Genomic DNA, 23,799 nt, shown 5'->3' with positions numbered 1-23,799 from the left:
TGAGGTTCTGCAGCAGCTGAGGTGTGTATTAGATGTTCTGCAGCAGCTGAGGTGTGTATTAGATGCTCTGCAGCAGCTGAGGTGTGTATTAGATGTTCTGCAGCAGCTGAGGTGTGTATTATGAGGTTCTGCAGCAGCTGAGATGTGTATAATGAGGTTCTGCAGCAGCTGAGGTGTATATTAGATGTTCTGCAGCAGCTGAGGTGTGTATAATGAGGTTCTGCAGCAGCTGAGGTGTGTATTAGATGTTCTGCAGCAGCTGAGGTGTATATTAGATGTTCTGCAGCAGCTGAGGTGTGTATAATGAGGTTCTGCAGCAGCTGAGGTGTGTATTAGATGTTCTGCAGCAGCTGAGGTGTGTATTAGATGTTCTGCAGCAGCTGAGGTGTGCATTAGATGTTCTGCAGCAGCTGCGGTGTGTATTAGATGTTCTGCAGCAGCTGAGGTGTGTATTAGATGTTCTGCAGCAGCTGAGGTGTGTATTAGATGTTCTGCAGCAGCTGAGGTGTGTATTAGATGTTCTGCAGCAGCTGAGGTGTGTATTAGATGTTCTGCAGCAGCAGAGGTGTGTATTAGAAGTTCTGCAGCAGCTGAGGTGTATGATGATGTTCTGCAGCAGCTGAGGTGTATATTATGAGGTTCTGCAGCAGCTGAGGTGTGTATTATGATGTTCTGCAGCAGCTGAGGTGTGTATTATGAGGTTCTGCAGCAGCTGAGGTGTGTATTATGAGGTTCTGCAGCAGCTGAGGTGTGTATTATGAAGTTCTGCAGCAGCTGAGGTGTGTATTATGAGGTTCTGCAGCAGCTGAGGTGTGTATTATGAGGTTCTGCAGCAGCTGAGGTGTGTATTATGAGGTTCTGCAGCAGCTGAGGTGTGTATTATGAAGTTCTGCAGCAGCTGAGGTGTATTATGAGGTTCTGCAGCAGCTGAGGTGTGTATTATGAGGTTCTGCAGCAGCTGAGGTGTGTATTATGAGGTTCTGCAGCAGCTGAGGTGTATATTAGATGTTCTGCAGCAGCTGAGGTGTGTATAATGATGTTCTGCAGCAGCTGAGGTGTATGATGAGGTGTATTAGATGTGTAGTACAATGTATCAGATTACACTTCGTTATATTGCATAGTACCGCTCTGTTTGTCAATAATAAACCTCACAGTCGCTGCTATTGATGATTGCTCAGACTTTGGTGATGGGAATGGATCGCGCTCCGCGTACGTCACGCCTCGTGAATAACGCATGATGGCATTTACCATTTTTTGGGTGTATCCCCTCTTTATAGGTCAAGTGTTCATTACTTTAAAATGTTCAATTTTTTTTTGCTGCATTTTTTGCAATGAAGGGAGGGGGGGAACCAAAGAGGCGAAGGTGTGTCCCTCACCACCACCAAACAGGTTCTGAGCTATGTCCTCAATTCTCCATAGAGCTATTCATCCGGGACGCAGGCGAGGACTCAGCCTCCCCCCGCAGACCGTCCAACATTGGCTGGGGGGAGAGAGCCTAGGGGCTGACCTGGGGAGAATGGCGAAAGGCTGGACGCTGCTGCTACTCTGCCTGCACATCTCGCAAGGTGAGTGACCCTCCCCGAGACCCCCAGTGAGCAACAATCCCTACTCAACCCTATGGCGAGACTCAGCCTACTGGTCAACTACGTGAGCCTTATTTACAAACTGGTCTCTGCTTCTATTTAATAAACATGGTAGTCTGTTGTTAAATCAATGCTAAGATGCCAAGCATTGATTTATCCTGAGGAGGGGCCCACCAGAGGATTCTCCTGCCGTCCAGCCGGCCAGTCCGAGCCTGCCTATAACCTTTATAGAACGGGCTTGGTGCCAGTGTTTGTATTGTATGCTCATTTTTTATCAATTATTTTATAAAGGTCATGTACGGTATGTTCACCGCTTGTTCTTGGGCGTTTCTATCACCCCCTGATCTCTGGTTCCTCTAAATATCCATTGATTTTCCTCCCTGCGCTTTGCCTTTATTGACACCTCATTGCCAAGGCATGCTGGGAGTTGTAGTTTCACAACAGCCGGAGATCCATGTGATGGAGACCGCTGGTTTTACAGGGGTTAACCACCTTTGAGGACATTTTTTTTTTTTTTAGTGTATGTATTTGGGGCTAAAAATAATTTTTGCTATTGGTTTTCGTTAAAAATGTTGTTCTGTGTTGCACTGCCTATTGTTAGCTACACAGTGAGCTAACTGAGAATCCATCAGTGAGCTCAGTCATATATATATATATAAAATATATATATATATATATATATATATATAAATATATATTTATATATATATAATCTTGATATGCCACACCTGTGAGGTGGATGGATTATCTCCGCAGAGGAGAAGTATTTATATATGTGTATATATATATATATATATATATATATATATATATATATATATATATATATATATATATATATATATATAAATTTTTATATATATATATATATATATATATATATATATATAAATATATATACATTTTTATATATATATATATATATATATATATATATATATATATATAAATATATATATATATATATAAAAAAATATATATAAATTTTTATATATATATATATATATAAATATGCATAAAAAAATATATATATATATACATTTCTTTTTTTTAGTGTATGTATTTGGGGCTAAAAATAATTTTTGCTATTGGTTTTCATTAAAAATGTTGTTCTGTGTTGCACTGCCTAATTTTAGCTACACAGTGAGTTAACTGAGAATTCATCAGTGAGCTCAGTCATATATATATAAAAATATATATATATATATATATATATATATATATATATATATATATATATATATATATATAAAAATATATATATATATATATATATATATATATATATATATATATATATATCATCTTGATATGCTGCACCTGTGAGGTGGATGGATTATCTCCGCAGAGGAGAAGTGCTCACTAACACAGGTTCAGACAAATTTGTGAACAATATTTGAGAGAAGGTGGTCTTTGGTGTCTGTAGGAAAGGTCTTAGATCTATGAGTTCAGGTCATGAAAAATAGAGGCAAAAATAAAATTGTCGTGTTTATATTTTTGTTCAGTGTAGTATCATCCAAGGTCTCAAGAGGGGGGACATGATATCAGGAAGGGGCAAGGATGGGGGACTTAATTACCTAAAGAGGTCCATGATGGAGGACATTATAACACAAAGAGGCCCAAGATGAGGGGCATTAATACTGAAATCGGTTCATGATGGAGGGCATTATGGCATTAAGGGGCCAGGATGGGGGGACATTATAACCGAAAAGTGTCCATGATAAAGGACATTATACCACAAAGGGGCTCAGAATGGGGGACATTATATCAGGAAGGGGTCCAGGATGGAGGTCATTATATTAGGAAGAGGCCAGGATGGGAGACATTATTACCCAAAAAGGCCCATGATGGAACACATTATAGCATGAAGGGGCTCAGGATGAGAGAAATTATATCAGGATGTGGCCAGGATGGGGGAACATTATTACCAGAAGGGGATCATGATAAAGGACATTATACCACGAATGGTTCCAGGATGGAGGACATTATATCAGGAAGAGGCCCTGGATGGGAGATATTATACCAGGAAGAGGCCAAGATGGGCACATTGTATCAGGATGGATCGAGGATGGGTCACATTTCAGGAAGGGGCCAGGATGGAGGACAGTATATCAGGAAGGGGATCTGGATAGGGGATATTATACCTGGAAGGGGCCAGGATAGGGGTCATTATATCAGGAAGAGGCCAGGATGAGGGGTCAATATATCAGGAAATGGCTAAGTTGGGGCACATTATATCAGGAAGGGACCAAGATGGGTCACATTATATCAGGATGAATCCAGGATGGGTCACATATCAGGAAGGGGCCAGGATGGAAGACATTATATCAGGAAGGGGCCAGGATGGGGGACATTATATCACAAATGGGCTCAGGATGGGGGTCATTATATCAATAAGGGCCCAGGATGGGAGGACATTCTATCAGGAAGGGGCTAAGTTGGGGACATTCTATCAGGAAGGGGCTAAGTTGGGGACATTCTATCAGGAAGGGGCTAAGTTGGGGACATTCTATCAGGAAGGGGCTAAGTTGGGGACATTCTATCAGGAAGGGGCTAAGTTGGGGACATTATATCAGGAAGGGGCTAAGTTGGGGACATTATATCAGGAAGGGGCTAAGTTGGGGACATTATTACCGAAAGAGGTTTATGATGGAGGACCTTATACTAGGAAGGACCCAGGATGGGTGATAATAGTACAGGATGAGGGACATTATTACATTGAGGATGATCACGTATGCCTTTATAGGATTTAGGATTCTACACGACAGGGCCCATACACCAGACCAACATACAAGTGAGGGTCCAGGCCCAAATTTGACATCGGGGGCCCATCGGACTCCAGTTGGCTACTGGTATCACCTGTGCTGAAGACAGGACTCCTTGTGTTGAGACCCTGTCTAGGATGGGAGCGCTGTGATGTCCTCACATCTCCTACATCATGTCCTCACATCTCCCCGATTCTATCTGGCCACTTGTCCCGGCCTCTGTAGGTCTTCTTCTGGGTCTCTTCAGCCTTGACCTCAGGCCAATTACTAAAGTATGATGTAAACACATGGTCAGTCGTGCCGAAGGTCGTCCTTCTACTCCACATACTCCACGTCATTACCATTGTGTCTAACAATCCAAAGACCATGGTGACGAGTCTCACCAACGGCGGCGAGCAGGAGCCATAATTTCAAGCTTCGCAGTTACATGGAACTCCATAAATGACCGAAGCATCTAGCAATTTTGAGAATCAGTTTGGGCTCCTTCTATCAGCCCCTGAACCCTCCGCCTAACCCGCAGAATAATATATTATACCGTATGCCATAGAAACAAAAACAGCGCCACCTCTGTCAACTGGTGGTGTGCGGTATTGCAGCTCTGCAACATTCACTTTTTAAAGGAGCCGATACTAGACCCATCCTGTGCACAGGGTGGGGCACTGCTTTTGGAAGAAGGCAGCAATATTTTTTTTAACTCTAGATAGTCACTTTACAACATCACGAGAACTCGTCAGTAGAGCGACAGAGACGCCCGCTGGCACTGACCTTCATATAGAGGAGAAGAAAGATAGAATATTCTGAGGGATCACAAATATGTATATATATACAGTACAGACCAAAAGTTTGGACACACCTTCTCATCTCTAGAACAGCTGTTAAGAGGAGACTTTGTGCAGCAGCCTTCATGGTAAAATAGCTGCTAGGAAACCACTGCTAAGGACAGGCAACAAGCAGAAGAGACTTGTTTGGGATAAAGAACACAAGGAATGGACATTAGACCAGTGGAAATCTGTGCTTTGGTCTGATGAGTGCAAATTTGAGATCTTTGGATCCAACCACCGTGTCTTTGTAGAAAAGGTGAACGGATGGACTCTACATGGCTGATTCCCACCGTGAAGCATGGTGGAGGAGGTGTGATGGTGTGGGGGGGCTTTGCTGGTGACACTGTTGGGGATTTATTCACAATTGAAGGCATACAGAACCAGCATGGCTACCACAGCATCTTGCAGTGGCGTGCTATTCCATCCAGTTTGCGTTTAGTTGGACCATCATTTATTTTTCAACAGGACAATGACCCCAAACACACCTCAGGCTGTGTAAGGGCTATTTGACTAAGAAGGAGAGTGATGGGGTGCTACGCCAGATGACCTGGCCTCCACAGTCACCAGACCTGAACCCAATCGAGATGGTTTGGGGTGAGCTGGACCGCAGAGTGAAGGCAAAAGGGCCAACAAGTGCTAAGCATCTCTGGGAACTCCTTTAAGGCCCCTTCACACGTCCGTGAAAAACACGCACGTGTGTTACGGGCCGTTTTTTCGGGTCCGTATCCCGTTTTTGTGTCCGTTTTTATGGTCCGTGTGGCACCTGTGTGAATTGCGTATGCTAGCCGTGTTTGTGTGTAGAACGTCCGTGTGTGCGTGTGGAATTAACGTGTATGTGTACGTGGAATGTCCGTGTGTGTGATGCACAATGTCGTTATAAATGTCGGCTGACAGCAGACAGAGTTGCGCGATGAGAATGAACTCGGGTGAACTTCACCCGACTTCATTGTCATGCTGCGGCTTCTGTCTGTGTCACGTCCTGATTAGCGGTCACATGTGAAGCATTCACCGTTGACTGCTAATCCCCCGAGTGACTGAAGTTTCCCCCCTCTCTCATACTCACCGATCCCCGATCCCCGGCGCGGCGCTGCACGGCATTCACACTGCTGCGGCGGCTTTTACTATTTTGAAAAAGCCGGCCGCTCAATAAACAATCTCGTATTCCCTGCTTACCCCGCCCACCGGCGCCTATGATTGGTTGCAGTGAGACACGCCCCCACGCTGAGTGACAGCTGTCTCACTGCACCCAATCACAGCAGCCGGTGGGCGTGTCTATACTGTGCAGTGAAATAAATAAATAAATAATTAAAAAAAACGGCGTGCGGTCCCCCCCAATTTTAATGGCAGCCAGATAAAGCCATACGGCTGAAGGCTGGTATTCTCAGGATGGGAGCCCCACATTATGGGGAGCCCCCCAGCCTAACAATATCAGTCAGCAGCCGCCCAGAATTGCCGCATACATTATATGCGACAGTTCTGGAACTGTACCCGGCTCTTCCCGATTTTCCCTGGTGCGTTGGCAAATCGGGGTAATAAGGAGTTATTGGCAGCCCATAGCTGCCACTAAATCCTAGATTAATCATGTCAGGCGTCTCCCCGAGAAACCTTCCATGATTAATCTGTAAATTACAGTAAATAAACACACACACCCGAGCAATCCTTTATTAGAAATAAAAAACACACACATATACCCTGGTTCAATAATTTAATCAGCCTGAAAAAGCCCTCCAAATCCGGCGTCATCCAGGATGGTCCAGCGTCGCTTCCAGCTCTGCTGCATGGAGGTAACAGGAGCTGCAGAAGACACCGCCGCTCCTGTCACCTCCACGCAGCTAATGAAGGCAATAGCGCGATCAGCTGAGCTGTCCACTGAGGTTACCCGCTGTCAACGCTGGATCCAGGTAACCTCAGTGACAGCTCAGCTGATCGCGCGGCTGTCTTCATTTGCTGCGTGGAGCTGACAGGAGTGGCGGTGTCTTCTGCAACTCCGGTGACCTCCATGCAGCAGAGCTGGATGCGACGCTGGACCATCCTGGAGTATGCCGGACATGGAGGGCTTTTTCGGGCTGATTAAATTGTTGAACCAGGGTATATGTTTGTGTTTTTTATTTCTAATAAAGGATTTTTTTCTGGTGTGTGTGTTTATTTACTGTAACTTACAGATTAATCATGGAGGGTGTCTCATAGACGCCTGACATGATTAATCTAGGACTTATTGTCAGCTATGGGCTGCCAATAACTCCTTATTACCCCGATTTGCCAAAGCACCAGGGCAAATCGGGAAGAGCTGGGTACAGTCCCAGAACTGTCGCATATAATGTATGCGGCAATTCTGGGCGGCTGCTGGCTGATATTGTTAGGCTGGGGGGCTCCCATAACGTGGAGCTCCCCCATGCCTGAGAATACCAGCCTTCAGCCGTATGGCTTATCTGGCTGGTATTAAAATGGGGGGAACCGCACGCCGTTTTTTTTAATTATTCATTTATTTTACTGCACAGTATAGACACGCCCACCGGCTGCTGTGATTGGGTGCAGTAAGACACCTGTCACTCAGCGTGGGGGCGTGTCTCACTGTAACCAATCATAGGCGCCGGTGGGCGGGGAAAGCAGGGAATACGAGATTGTTTAATGAGCGGCCGGCTTTTTCAAAATAGTAAAAGCCGCAGCAGTGTGAATGCCGTGCAGCGCTGCGCCGGAGATCGGTGAGTATGAGAGAGGAGGGGAAAATGACCGACAGACTGTGAGACCGACAGAGATAGTGACCGACAGAGAGACCGACAGAGAGACCGACAGAGAGACCGACCGACGGACTCAGGGAGATTGCCGACATACACAGAAATAAAAAGAATTGCCGACATCACTAGAAATAAAAACACCAAACGGACACGGACTATAGGTAGATGCATACGTGTTTACTAACGTGTGTGCACATACCCATAGACTTTCATTGTGTCCACGTGTGCGTGCTCCGTGCAGATAACGGACATGCATCCGTGCAAAACGCAAACACATACGGATCACGGACACGCACACACGGACATAATGAAATAACGCACGTGTGACCACAATCATAGATTAACATTGGTGCACGTTTGGCCGTGTCTCCGGTATATACGGAAACAGAACAAACACGCACGTGTTTCACGGACGTGTGAAGGGGGCCTAAGACTGTTGGGAAACCATTTCCGGTGACTACCTCTTGAAGCTCATCAAGAGAATGCCAAGAGTGTGCAAAGCAGTAATCAAAGCAAAAGGTGGCTACTTTAAAGAACCTAGAATATAAGACATATTTTCAGTTGTTTCACACTTTTTTAAGTATTTCATTCCACATGTTTTAATCATAGTTTTGATGCCTTCAATGTGAATCTACAATTTTCAGAGACATGAAAATAAAGAAAACTCTTTGAATGAGAAGGTGTGTCCAAACTTTTGGTCAGTACTGTATATATATATAAATAAATATATATATATATACATTAGCTATTAAAAATCCCATTATTTAATACAGTGGGGAAAAACCTAAAGAGCTTGTAAGCGCTGCTCTGATATTGTCCAGATCGGTTTGGTGTCCCTGTGCCTTTCTGATGTTGCAAGGGAGGAGCTGCCTCTGTCTAGCAGAGCTGTAGAGCTCACAGGTTGTACCATGATGCTGGTCTGACCTGTCAATCATCAGGAGCTGGAATCTGGAGGCAGAGGAGCGGTGCACTCCTGAAGATTGCTGTTTTCCAAAGTTAGTTACTAATCCCCTTTCTGCTAACTGAGACCCCCAACGATCTTGAGAATGGGGCTCTTCAGAGACTTCTGAATGGAGTGAAGGTCGAGCATGAGCATCTCCGCTCCATTCATTGCTGTAAATAACAGAGTACAGCACTCAGCTTTTTTCCAGCAGTCCTATAGCCAATAAATGGAGTGAAGATCGAGCATGAGCATCTCCGTTCCATTTATTGTCTGCCTAATACAAAACGCAGATTTTTTCAACAGTCTCATAGACAATGAATGGAGTGGAGGTCGAACATGACCATCTCCGCTCCATTAATTGTCTGCCGTAAATAGAAGAATACAGCAGTCAGCTTTTTCCAGCAGTCCCATAACAAATAAATGAAGTGGAAGTTGAGTATGAGCATCTCTGCTTCATTCATTGTCTGTTGTAAAATGCAGAGCACAGCACTAAGCTTTTTCCAGCAATCCCATAGCCAATAAATGGAGCAGAGGTGGGAAATGAGCATCCCCGCTCCATTCATTGTCTGTTGTAAAATACAGAGTACATCATTCATCTTTTTCCAGCAGTCCCATAGGCAATAAATAGAGCGGAGGTCGAGCATGAGCATCTCTGCTCCATTCATTGTCTGTTGTAAAACGCAGAGTATAGCACTCAAATTTTTCCAGCAGTCCCATAGCCAATAAATGGAGCGGAGGTCGAAATGAGCATCCCGCTCCATTCATTGTCTGCTGTAAATAGCAGAGTACAACACTCAGCAGAGCGAAGGTTGAGTATGAGCATCTCTGCTCCATTCATTGTCTGTTGTAAAACGCAGAGTATAGCACTCAGCTTTTTCCAGCAGCCCCATAGCCAATAAATGGAGCGGAGGTCAAGCATGAGCATCCCCGCTTCATTCACTGTCTGTTGTAAAATGCAAGGTACAGTACTTGGCTTTTCCCAGCAGTCCAATAATCAATAAATGGAGCGAAGTTGACCATGAGCATCTCTGCTCCATTCCTTATCTGTTGTAAATAGCAGAGTACAGCACTCAGCTTTTTCCAGCAGTCCCATAGGCAATAAATTGAACGTAGGTTGAGCATGAGCATCTCCTCTCTCCATTCATTGTCTGCTATAAATCGCAGAGTACGGCACTCAGCTTTTTCCAGCAGTCCCATAGCCAATGAATGGAGCAGAGGTTGAGCGTGAGCAATCTCCACTCCATTAATTGTTGGCTGTAAATAGCAGAGTTCAGCACTGAGCTTTTTTCCAGTAGTCACATAGGCAATAAATGGAGCACAGGTTGAGGTTGAGCACCTCCACTCCATGCATTGTCTGCTGTAAATAGCAGAGTACAGCACTCAGCTTTGTGAAGGATGAGCATGAGCATCTCTGCTCCACTCATTGCCTGTTGTAAAATGCAGAGTATAGCACTCAGCTTTTTTCCAGCAGTCCCATAGCCAATAAATGGAGCGGAGGTCGAGCATGAGCATCCCTGCTCCATTTATTGTTTGTTGTAAAATGCAGAGTACAGCACTCAACATTTTCCAGCAGTCCCATAGCCAATAAATGGACCAGAGGTCGAAATTAGCATCCCCGCTCCATTCATTGTCTGACATAAAACGCAAAGTACAGCACTTACCTTTTTCCAGCAGTCCCATAGGTAATAAATGGAGTGGAGGTTGAGCATGAGCATCTCCTCTCTATTCATTGTCTCCTGTAAATAGCAGAGTACAGCACTCAACAAAGCGAAGGTTGAGCATGAGTATCTCCATTCCATTAATTGCTGGCTGTAAATAGCAGAGTACAGCACTCATCTTTTTTCTAGCAGTCCCATAGACAATAAATGGAGCAGAGGTCAAGCATGAACATCTCCAGTCCATTCATTATCGGCTGTAAATATCTGAGTACAGCACTCAGCTTTTTCCAGCAGTCCCATAGGTAATGAATGGAGCAAAGGTTGACCATGAGCATCTCTGCTCCATTCTTTATCTGTTGTAAATAGCAGAGTACAGCACTCAGCTTTTTCCAGCAGTCACATAGGCAATAAATGGAATGGAGGTCGAGCATGAGCATCTATGCTCCAATCATTGTCTGCTGTAAATAGCAGAGTACAGCACTCAGCAGAGGGAAGGTTGAGCATGAATATCTCTGCTTCATTCATTGTCTGTTGTAAAACGCAGAGTACAGCACTCAGCTTTTTCCAGCAGTCCCATAGGTAATAAATGGAGCGGAGGTTAAACATCAGCATCTCCGTTCCAATCATTGTCTGCTGTAAATATCATAGTACAGCATTCAGCAGAGCAAAGGTTGAGCATGAGCATCTCGGCTCCATTCATTGTCTGTTGTAAAACGCAGAATACAGCACTCCCTAAAAAGAGCCACCCCTTGGCTGGGTCCTTCCTGGAGGGATATCTGGCTGGTTTCTGTGTTGAGACTCCTAACAGAGGCTCCACGGACTTTTTTGATTTGCATATTTCCCAGGGGGCAATGTACCTAGGATTTCACTGTGTTGAGCGCCCTCGCTGGCTGCCGGCAGTGTTTTCTCTGGCTGGTCTCTCCGAGATCAGTGATTGTTTTGTCTTGTAAATAGCAGAGTAAATTACTCAACAGAGCGAAGGTTGAGCATGAGCATCTCTGCTCCAGTCATTGTCTGCTGAAAATAGCAGAGTACAGGCCCCAGCAGAGCGAAGGTTGAGCATGAGCATCTCCTCTCCATTCATTGCTGTAAACAGCAAAGTAAAGCATTCAGCGGAGCGAAAGTTGAGCATGAGTATCTCCACTCCATTAATTGTTTGATGTAAACATCAGAGTATAGTACTCAGCTTTTTCCAGCAGTCCCATAGGTAATAAATGGAGCGGAGGTTGAACATGAGCAGCTGCACTCCAATCATTATCTGCTGTAAATAGCAGAGTTCAGCACTCGGTCTCATAGACAATAAATGGAGCGGAGGTTGAGCATGAGCATCTCCGCTCTAGTCATTGCTCTAAATAGCAGAGTACATCACTCAGCTTTTTCCAGCAGTCCCATAGGTAATACATGGAGTGGAGGATGAGCATGAGCATCTCCACGCTAGTCATAGCACAGTCCAGTACTAAGATTTTTCCAGCAGTCACATAGTCAATAAATGGAGCGGAAATCTGAACAGGCATCTGTCAGGGGATGATGAGAGTTGTAGTTTTGCACAGGTTGGGGGACATACCTTTACGTCTTGTGCCCTTCCCATTGAAGGCATCCTCTAATTATTTTGCTCATGAGATCACAGACCGGTCTCCGTCCACAGATTTTACCTTTACGACTCTTCTGTGTTCTTCCCCGACCTGCGTGCAGCGCCCAGATAATGGCAGCGCCTTCCCGTGTAATTATCGCCTGCGCCCCAGCTGAAGCGCGCCGCCTTGATGTTTCCCGGTGATTGAAGACTTGTTATCTCCCTTTTTAGCAATTTGCTCTTTCATATTTTACAAGCGGCATTATCTGAGGCGGCGGCGGCGGCCGCTCCGGCTGCGCGGAGATAAGCCTGTTTGTTTCTGCCGTTATCCATAATAAATTCATTGAAGATGGAAAATTAGGGATCTTTCCGCTTCATAAACTTACAAATGAGCCTGAATTTACTTATTTTTGATATAGAAGAAGAAAAAAAAACAATAAGAAGTCGACGTAATAAATCCGGGATAATTGACAATAATCGCTGTAATATTAGATCCCGTAATTACCGTACCTGGAGTGCCGGAGCAAGAGGGAAGACGCAGCGGGATCCGCAGCGATTGTATGGGGTCGCCTCAAGATAAGAGATTGGGGCGGATTACAATTGGGCCATATAAGATGTTTTAGGGGGGAAAATTGCATGAATGGCAATTCCCAAATCCACTGAGTGTGAACAGGACGAGAAATATAAGAGGTCAGGATCAGATCACAGGTCACCCGGGGACAAGACGGCGGAAGAGCGAGGAATCCGGGGTGGAGTAATCTCATAATCCAGATACAATCTATAGAGACAAAAGTACAAGACGGGACGAGGAGTCACATCATTGACTGGAGATGAAAAGGCCGAGAAATACGAGAAGACGAAACTGAAGACAAAGAATAAAGAAAACAATCAGAGGGATCAACAGACACAATGTCAGGATCAGGAGCCGCAATACAGATAGATAGATAGATAGATAGATAGATGGATAGATAGAGGGATAGATAGAGGGATAGATAGATAGATAGATAGATAGAGGGATAGATAGAGGGATATATAGATAGATAGATAGATAGATAGATAGATAGATAGAGGAATAGATAGATAGATAGATAGATAGAGGAATAGATAGATAGATAGATAGATAGAGGGATAGATAGATAGAGGGATAGATAGATAGATAGAGGGATAGATAGATAGATAGATGGATAGATAGATAGAGGGATAGATAGATAGAGGGATAGATAGAGGGATAGATAGAGGGATAGATAGATAGATAGATAGATAGATAGAGGGATAGATAGATAGAGGGATAGATAGATAGATAGATAGATAGAGGGATAGATAGATAGAGGAATAGATAGATAGATAGAGGGATAGATAGATAGATAGAGGGATAGATAGATAGAGGGATAGAGGGATAGATAGATAGATAGAGGGATAGATAGATAGAGGGATAGAGGGATAGATAGATAGATAGAGGGATAGATAGATAGAGGGATAGATAGATAGAGGGATAGATAGAGGGATAGATAGATAGATAGATAGATAGAGGGATAGATAGATAGATAGATAGAGGGATAGATAGAGGGATAGATAGAGGGATAGATAGATGTTTTGTTTGGTTGATTTGTTGTTTCAATAATTCAATTATCTTTCTCATATCTATCTATCTATCTATCTATCTATCTATCTATCCCTCTATCTATCTATCCATCTATCTATCTATCCCTCTATCTATCCCTCCTTCTATCTATCTATCTATCTATCTATCTATCTATCTATCTATCTATCTATCTATCCCTCTATCTATCTATCTATCTATCCCTCTATCTATCTATCTATCTATCCCTCTATCTATCTATCCCTCTATCTATCCATCTATCTATCTATCTATCTATCTATCTATCTATCTATATCTATCTATCTATCTATCTATTCCTCTATCTATCTATCCCTCTATCTATCTATCCCTCTATCTATCTATCCCTCTATCTATCTATCTATCTATTTATCTATCTATCTATCTATCTATCTATCTATCTATCTATCTATCTATCCCTCTATCTATCTATCTATCTATCTATCTATCTATCTATCTATCTATTCCTCTATCTATCTATTTATCTATCTATCTATCTATCTATCTATCTATCTATCTATCTATCTATCTATCCCTCTATCTATCCTTCTATCTATCTAATCAAATCAAATCAAATCAAATAAGCTTTATTGGCAGGACCAAATACAAATTAGTTTTGCCAAAGCAAGTGTACATTAGGGGCTGGGGCTGTGGGGATGGTGGGTGGGGACTGTAGGAAGGATGGATGGGGCACACCCAGGGTGGGGACTGTGGGGGCACTTCTAGGATGGGGGCTATGGAAGTCCATGGCTTATGATGGGGCATATCCACGGTGGGGACTGTGGTAACGGTGGATGGGACATATCCAGGGTGGGGACTGTAGTAACGGTGGTTGGGGCATATCCAGGGTGGGGATTGGGGGGCCACATCTGGGATGGGGGGCTATGGAAGTCCATGACTTATCATAGTTCTCTTTCTGGAAGTCTATGACATTCGCTCACATACCGCGCTGCTATCTCCACTGCGCTCTCTTCTTCCCCCAGCAGGATATATATTTTCTCTTCCTCCTTCATGGAGCTGAAATCCGGGAAGAGATGGGAGAGTCTCCTGAAGTGAGTGTCCCTCACTGCTGAGTACTTGGTGCAGTGTAGCAGGAAGTGGGTTTCATCCTCCAGGGCCTCCAGGGCACAGTGTTGGCACAGTCTGTCCTCCCTGGGCTTGTAGCTCTGCTTGTGTCGGCCGGATTCGATGGCTAGACTGTGGGCACTGAGTCTATATCGGCTCAGGGTCCTGCGGTCTCTGGGGTCCGGGATTTTCTCCAGATACGGGGCCAGTCTGTAGTCTCTCTGTAGTCTCTGGTACGTGGTCAGTTTCTGTGAGGTGTTGATGTCGGTCCTCCAGTCACTGACATACCTCTCCTGGCCCTCGTCTACCATCTTCCTGATTCTGGTTCTTGTCAGGCTGCTGTGATTGGTTATTTTGTCCAGTTGGGTTTGGGAGAGCTGTGCCCGGGGTCCTGGTTCATCTGGCCCACGTATATATATCAGAGCTTTGTGGTGATGGGAGCTTGGATTGCTCCTCTGTAGGTGAGCCTGAAATGATAGTGACCTCTTCAGAGCTGCTAGGTGTAGAGGGAATCTGCCCAGCTCAGCTCGACAGGCACTGTTGGAGGTGCTTCGATGGACCTGGAGAAGGGGCTTACAGAATTCCAGGTGGAATATTTCTGTTGGGCTGGAATCCCACCTTGACCAATCTGGGTAAGTGTGAGGGCCCCAGACTTCGCTGCCGTACAGGAGGATTGGGGCAATGATGGAATCGAAGATTTTTAGCCAGACCCTCACTGGTGGCTTCAGATGATACAATTTCCTTCGGATGGCATAAAAGGTTTTGCAGGCCTTGTTTTTCAGGGTCTCTATGGCTTGTTTGAAGCTCCCTGACTGCTGAATTTCCAGGCCCAAGTAGGTGTATTTGTCTGTTCCTGTTAGAGTGTAGCCGTTTAGGACAAATGAAGGATGCTGGTCAAATCTTCTTTTTCTCTTCTGGAACACCATGATGTTGGTTTTCTTTAGATTGATCGGTAGTGCCCATGTGGAGCTGAATTTCTCCAAGATTTGTAGGTTGTCTTGGAGACCTATCTATCTATCGATCTATCTATACTGGATTCTCCGGTGGAGCTGTCCACTCGGTCCGGTGCTGAATACACTTTTCCCGGATCCCACAGTCTCCTGGACCATGTTTAGAGCAGATATAGCAGATCTACCTCTGACAATGCAGCAGAGCTGAGTTCGTCACTTAACAATGCATGAATTGTAAAGCCAGTAATGGACAAAATAAACAGTTTAAATTCCTCCTACACCACAAAGGCATCAGAAATGTGGTAATTTCCCATATGCGCTCCCTGACGCCCTTCTGTTCTGATTTCTATACAGAGGAAGTGATGCATCCCAGATGACGGCCATGCGCCTGATGAAGGCCTGCGCGCTGCGTGGCTTGCTATCCGTGGCATGTAGGGCAGGGCCCGGCTACACGACGCTCACAATATTTTTGGACTTTGCAGAATGTGCTGCTTTTGTCCTAATAAATCTTGGCAAACATCTTTTCATCACGCATTGTGTGTGTGTATGCTCCGCAGCCTCCGCCATGACGCCCACTCCTTTGTATACTGAGAATAGGTTCTATTTAAAGCTCCGGGAGCAAATGTCACTGCCCCCGGGGGGTGATGGGCTGAACTGGGATTACACAAGGGACCGGCCTACAAACAGTTTCCTGCTAGATAGTAAAATAAATTTGCATTTTTTTCCAAACCCATCCCCAAATGACGCTGGTTTTGGTAAATTTTACAATTTCACAATATGTTTCCCAATTAAGTTTCTAAGTTTTCAAGCCCTCTGCTTGCTGTCAGTTAATAGGAACTTTCATTGTTGAATACAACTCTGTGGTCATGTGATGGTTAATATCCCATGGAAGTAAAACCTGAAAGCTTCTAATCAATGACAGCAAGCAGTGATCCTTAAAAATTATTGATACAAAAATATGTCCCTCATATCTGTTTGTGCTGTAGACAGGAGAGCAGGGGTCCCTCATATCTGTGTTTGTGCTACAGACAGGAGAGCAGGAGACCCTCATATCTGTGTGTGCTGCAGACAGGAGTGCAGGAGTCCCTCATATCTGTGTGTGCTGCAGACAGGAGAGCAGGAGTCCCTCATATCTGTGTGTACTATAGACAGGAGAGCAGGGGTCCCTCATATCTGTGTTTGTGCTACAGACAGGAGAGCAGGAGACCCTCATATCTGTGTGTGCTGCAGACAGGAGTGCAGGAGTCCCTCATATCTGTGTGTGCTGCAGACAGGAGAGCAGGGGTCCCTCATATCTGTGTTTGTGCTACAGACAGGAGAGCAGGAGTCCCTCATATCTGTGTGTGCTGCAGACAGGAGAGCAGGAGTCCCTCATATCTGTGTGTGCTGCAGACAGGAGACCAGGAGTCCCTCATATCTGTGTGTGCTGCAGACCGGAGAGCAGGAGTCCCTCATATCTGTGTGCGCTGCAGACAGGAGAGCAGGATTCCCTCATATCTGTGTGTGCTATAGACAGGAGAGCAGGAGTCCCTCATATCTGTGTGTGCTGCAGACAGGAGAGCAGGAGTCCCTCATATCTGTGTGTGCTATAGACTGGAGAGCAGGAGTCCCTCATATCTGTGTGTGCTATAGACAGGAGAGCAGGAGTCCCTCATATCTGTGTGTGCTATAGACAGGAGAGCAGGAGTCCCTCATATCTGTGTGTGCTATAGACAGGAGAGCAGGAGTCCCTCATATCTGTGTGCGCTGCAGACAGGAGAGCAGGAGTCCCTCATATCTGTGTGTGCTATAGACAGGAGAGCAGGAGTCACTCATATCTGTGTGTGCTACAGACAGGAGAGCAGGAGTCCCTCATATCTGTGTGTGCTATAGACAGGAGAGCAGGATTCCCTCATATCTGTGTGTGCTATAGACAGGAGAGCAGGAGTCCCTCATATCTGTGTGTGCTATAGACAGGAGAGCAGGAGTCCCTCATATCTGTGTGTGCTATAGACAGGAGAGCAGGAGTCCCTCATATCTGTGTGTGTTATAGACAGGAGAGCAAGAGTCCCTCATATCTGTGTGTGCTATAGACAGGAGAGCAGGGGTCCCTCATATCTGTGTGTGCTACAGACAGGAGAGCAGGAGTCCCTCATATCTGTGTGTGCTGCAGACAGGAGAGCAGGAGTCCCTCATATCTGTGTGCGCTGCAGACAGGAGAGCAGGATTCCCTCATATCTGTGTGTGCTATAGACAGGAGAGCAGGAGTCCCTCATATCTGTGTGTGCTATAGACAGGAGAGCAGGAGTCCCTCATATCTGTGTGTGCTATAGACAGGAGAGCAGGAGTCCCTCATATCTGTGTGTGCTATAGACAGGAGAGCAGGAGCCCCTCATATCTGTGTGTACTATAGACAGGAGAGCAGGAGTCCCTCATATCTGTGTGTGCTATAGACTGTAGAGCAGGAGTCCCTCATATCTGTGTGTGCTACAGACAGGAGAGCAGGAGTCCTCATATCTGTGTGTGCTACAGACAGGAGAGCAGGAGTCCCTCATATCTGTGTGTGCTATAGACAGGAGAGCAGGAGTGTCTCATATCTGTGTGTGCTACAGACAGGAGAGCAGGAGTCCCTCATATCTGTGTATGCTATAGACAGGAGAGCAGGAGTGTCTCATATCTGTGTGTGCTACAGACAGGAGAGCAGGAGTCCCTCATATCTGTGTATGCTATAGACAGGAGAGCAGGAGTCCCTCATATCTGTGTGTGCTATAGACAGGAGAGCAGGAGTCCCTCATATCTGTGTGTGCTATAGACAGGAGAGCAGGAGTCCCTCATATCTGTGTATGCTATAGACAGGAGAGCAAGAGTCCCTCATATCTGTGTGTGCTACAGACAGGAGAGCAGGATTCCCTCATATCTGTGTGTGCTATAGACAGGAGTGCAGGAGTCCCTCATATCTGTGTGTGCTGCAGACAGGAGAGCAGGAGTCCCTCATATCTGTGTGTGCTACAGACAGGAGAGCAGGATTCCCTCATATCTGTGTGTGCTATAGACAGGAGAGCAGGAGACCCTCATATCTGTGTGTGCTATAGACAGGAGAGCAGGAATCCCTCATATCTGTGTGTGCTGCAGACAGGAGAGCAGGAGACCCTCATATCTGTGTGTGCTATAGACAGGAGAGCAGGAGTCCCTCATATCTGTGTGTGCTATAGACAGGAGAGCAGGAGTCCCTCATATCTGTGTGTGCTATAGACAGGAGATCAGGAGTCCCTCATATCTGTGTGTGCTATAGACAGGAGAGCAGGAGTGTCTCATATCTGTGTGTGCTACAGACAGGAGAGCAGGAGTCCCTCATATCTGTGTATGCTATAGACAGGAGAGCAGGAGTCCCTCATATCTGTGTGCGCTGCAGACAGGAGAGCAGGATTCCCTCATATCTGTGTGTGCTATAGACAGGAGAGCAGGATTCCCTCATATCTGTGTGTGCTACAGACAGGAGAGCAGGAGTCCTCATATCTGTGTGTGCTATAGACAGGAGAGCAGGAGTCCCTCATATCTGTGTATGCTATAGACAGGAGAGCAGGAGTCCCTCATATCTGTCTGTGCTGCAGATAGAAGAGCAGGAGTCCTCATATCTGTGTGTGCTACAGACAGGAGAGCAGGAGTCCCTCATATCTGTGTGTGCTGCAGATAGAAGAGCAGGGGTCCCTCATATCTGTGTATGCTATAGACAGGAGAGCAGGAGTCCCTCATATCTGTGTGTGCTGCAGACAGGAGAGCAGGAGACCCTCATATCTGTGTGTGCTATAGACAGGAGATCAGGAGTCCCTCATATCTGTGTGTGCTATAGACAGGAGAGCAGGGGTCCCTCATATCTGTGTGTGCTGCAGACAGGAGAGCAGGAGTCCCTCATATCTGTGTGTGCTGCAGACAGGAGAGCAGGAGTCCTCATATCTGTGTGTGCTACAGACAGGAGAGCAGGAGTCCTCATATCTGTGTGTGCTACAGACAGGAGAGCAGGAGTCCCTCATATCTGTGTGTGCTGCAGATAGAAGAGCAGGGGTCCCTCATATCTGTGTATGCTATAGACAGGAGAGCAGGAGTCCCTCATATCTGTGTGTGCTGCAGACAGGAGAGCAGGAGACCCTCATATCTGTGTGTGCTATAGACAGGAGATCAGGAGTCCCTCATATCTGTGTGTGCTATAGACAGGAGAGCAGGGGTCCCTCATATCTGTGTGTGCTGCAGACAGGAGAGCAGGAGTCCCTCATATCTGTGTGTGCTGCAGACAGGAGAGCAGGAGTCCCTCATATCTGTGTGTGCTACAGACAGGAGAGCAGGAGTCCCTCATATCTGTGTGTGCTACAGACAGGAGAGCAGGAGTCCTCATATCTGTGTGTGCTACAGACAGGAGAGCAGGAGTCCCTAATTTTTTAGGACAGCAAGCAGAGATGTTCTAAATGACGACATATATATTTATATTTCTGCAGCACAGTATCATGTTGCACAGATTACATTCTGTGCATGCAGTAATGTCATCTGATGAAATCCAGGGACTGTGAAAGTATTTTAGGCATTTTTTTTTTGGTATGCAGATTAAAGGGAGTGTCAACCTTTGAGGACCTTTTCACTTAAATGTATATATTTGAGGCTAAAAATAATCTTTGCAATGGTTTTCATTAAAAATTCCAAATTCCATTTGGGCATGTTGGCCATTGTTTTCCCGTAAATTCAATTTTATGCTCTCTATGGTCATAAATCAGCTGGAAAGAGTTCAGAAAAATATAGATGATAGTTGTGAAAAAGTGAGAATTAGAGCTCACTGATGGATTCTCAGTTAACTCCTTCTGCAGCCAGCAATAAATAGTGCACCGTTTGGCTTTTACGGGCTCTTTATTCATCGACACATTAAACTTTGCAGTCTGTGATCATAAATCAGATTACAAGACCTCAGAAAAAGCCACATAAAAGAGTTAAAACCTGTCATTAGAATTAGAGCTCACTGATGGATTCTCAGTTAACTCATATTGCAGCTAACAATAGATGGTGCAACACAGCGAGTATAGAAGGCAAAATGTTTATGATTGTTACTCATTTAAGAGACATAGGTAACTGAGAATCGGCTCCATGGAGTATAAAGACTTGGCACAAGAGGATACAATCATTTTTTTTGTATTAACCGTGACTGTTTTTTCCCTCCTAGTACTTTGCCTGAAATGCTTACAGTGCGTGGGTACCAGCACATCGTGCCGCATGGTGGTGAAGAAGTGTCCATCCTACGAAACCAGCTGCATCTCGATAGCTTACAGGTCGCAAGGTGAGACAGATGCGTTAAAGGGGTTGTCCATTTTTGAGTAAATAAAGGGGATTCCTTTAAGGTAAGTGGGTGGTTACAAAAAATCGTCTCAGTCTGTTGGACCTGTAAACACTATGTAATACATTTGCTCCCCTCCTATATATGCTGGCTGGACACTTTCTTTAATGCCAGCTATAGCTTCTCTATACTGGTCTGGTGAGCTGTTGTAACCCAAATTCACAGGTGGTTGTAGTACTTTGTGTGTGTTAACCCTTGTTGTCCTTTTTTTGCTGCCTGCTCTTGCTTTTCTCCTTAGTTTCTTACTGGTTATTTCTGTGAGTTTGTAGTGTGTCTGAGGTTTTTTTTTTCTCTGTCTGTCTTAATCTGTGTTGCCATCACACTCCTGCCCCTTACTTCTCTGGAGGGGCACATTAATTCTGGTCAGGAAAATGGTAAGGCACTGGACTTCAGCATCTCCACCATCAGGGGTAATCTGGAGGTAATGGATAGCGAGGGACAGTATAGGAGACCTCTGTCCCTCGCTATCCTGCAGCCACATTTCTCCCTTCCTATATGTGCTGGCTGGACACTTTCATTAATGCCAGCTATAGCTTTTCTATACTAGTCTGGTAAGGTGTAATCCACACTCACTGTTAGTACTTTTTGTGTGTTAACCCTTGCTGTCCTTTTCTTTCTGCCTACCTGCTCTTGATTTTCTCCTTAGTTTCTTATTGCTTGTTCCTGTGGGTCTGAGTTTTTTTCTTTTCCCTGTCTGTCATAATATGTGTTGCCATCACACTCCTGCCCCTTCCTTCTCTGAAGGAGCATATTAATTCTGGTCAGGAGAATAGTAAGGCACTTTACTCTGCATCTCCACCATCAGGGGTAATCTGGAGGTTAGGGATCTCGAGGGACAGTATAGGAGACCCCTGTCTCTCGCTATCCTGCAGTCACATTTGCTCCCCTCCTATATATGCTGGCTGGACACGTTCTTTAATGCTAGCTATAGCTTCTCTATATTGGTCTGGTGAGGTGTTGTAATCCATACTCACTGGTAGTACTTTGTGTGTGTTAACCCTTGCTGTCCTTTTCTTTCTGCCTACCTGCTCTTGCTTTTTTCCTTAGTTTTTTATTGGTTGTTCGTGTGGGTCTGAGTTTTTTCTTTTCCCTGTCTGTCATAATATGTGTTGCCATCACACTCCTGCCCCTTCCTTCTCTGAAGGAGCATATTAATTCTGGTCAGGAGAATAGTAAGGCACTTTACTCTGCATCTCCACCATCAGGGGTAATCTGGAGGTTAGGGATATCGAGGGACAGTATAGGAGACCTCTGTCCCTCGCTATCCTGCAGTCACATTTGCTCCCCTCCTATATGTGCTGGCTGGAAACTTTCATTAATGCCAGCTATAGCTTTTCCATACTAGTCTGGTGAGGTGTTGTAATCCCCACTCACTGGTAGTACTTTGTGTGCGTTAACCCTTGTTGTCCTTTTCTTGCTGCCTACCTGCTCTTGCTTTTCTCCTTAGTTTTTTATTGCTTGTTCCTGTGGGTCTGAGTTTGTTTCTCTTCCCTGTCTGTCATAATCTGTGTTGCCATCACACTCCTGCCCCTTCCTTCTCTGAAGGAGCATATTAATTCTGGTCAGGAGAATAGTAAGGCACTGGACTCTGGCATCTCCACCATCAGGGGTAATTTGGAGGTTAGGGATATCGATGGACAGTATAGGAGACCCCTGTCCCTTGCTATTCCTACAGTAATACCTCCTTTGCCCTGCGGAGGCGCTGCTGTGCTACATCAAACCTTGTAATCAGTTACGTATCAAGAACTACTAACAAATAGGGATTCTCCAAAGCAAAGAATCCCCTTTAATGGAAGCAGGTAGGGCTATATTCAGAGGGTATATACATGTTTGATACCATTTATAAATCCATAAATAAGATGGCAAATTATCTTCTACCGTTTTGCGTATGCAGCTCCAATGCAAAACTATGTGTTTCGAAGACAATTCCTATAACTAATAGGTAACGCTCTGTTCTGGATAATAAATGGGGTAGGAAAAAATCCAACAAAGCCTTGCACTGCCTGAAGGGTTAATGTTCCTCCATACCGGGGCAGAGTTTGGAGCACTTCACTACATCCTTTATTCTCCTTTCCAGCTGAGATTTGCTCGATATGCAGGTCTGGAGAAAGGAGAAGAGTGTCGTAAGTAGATCTGAACTCTTCTCCTTCCATAAACCCGTCCTATGGGCATTCGCCTGGTGCCAGCTTATGGATCTTTTTAAGGTTCATTGGACCCAAGTCCTGCCTGTTCATGCATTTCCCGGCTCCCTCGAGCCCTTCAGCAGCCTTTCAGTTCATTTCACCCGATCGCAGGAGAACTTTACAAGCATCAAGGACTAACAAAACGGCAAATAAGATAATACAGGATGAATGCTAATAGGAAAAGCAATCTCTGGAGTCATTCATCACCTCCTACAATTGCAGACAATAAAAAAAAAAAACAATAGCGCTCAATTTCCAACCTTTATAATTGCCTTGTTAGTTCCAACACTCCGTGCTGATTCATTTCTTAATTTGTCTTTATAAAAATTCATTTTTTCTGCTAGAGTTATCAATCGTCTACATAGACGTAGAGAAAAAACATAAAATTCTGGATCCCTGCAGCCACCACTAGGGGGAGCTGAGGAGTCTACTGCATACTGAACTCCTAAACTCCCCCTAGTGGTAGCTACAGGGATCCAGAATTAATTACACTGTTTCCCTGTAAAAAAAAATCTACCCCAAAAATAAGCACTAGCATGATTTTTGAAATATGAG

At 45.0% G+C, this 23,799-nt stretch overlaps 1 protein-coding gene across 1 annotated transcript in view; it reads left to right on the top strand.

The window, feature by feature from the left end:
• Positions 1–1,421: 1,421 nt before the first annotated feature.
• LOC142256353 (urokinase plasminogen activator surface receptor-like) overlaps positions 1,422–23,799 on the top strand; it is a 56,919-nt gene continuing 34,541 nt past the window's right edge. The window contains exons 1-2 of the mRNA XM_075327986.1: positions 1,422–1,565; positions 20,891–21,004. Coding sequence (XP_075184101.1) covers positions 1,517–1,565; positions 20,891–21,004 — 163 coding nt within the window. The 5' untranslated portion in view covers positions 1,422–1,516. The remainder of the gene's footprint in view (positions 1,566–20,890; positions 21,005–23,799) is intronic.

This window comes from Anomaloglossus baeobatrachus, chromosome 11 (genome assembly GCF_048569485.1).
Source record: "Anomaloglossus baeobatrachus isolate aAnoBae1 chromosome 11, aAnoBae1.hap1, whole genome shotgun sequence".
Lineage (NCBI taxonomy): Eukaryota > Metazoa > Chordata > Amphibia > Anura > Aromobatidae > Anomaloglossus > Anomaloglossus baeobatrachus.
This window is presented reverse-complemented; position numbering and strand designations above follow the sequence as displayed.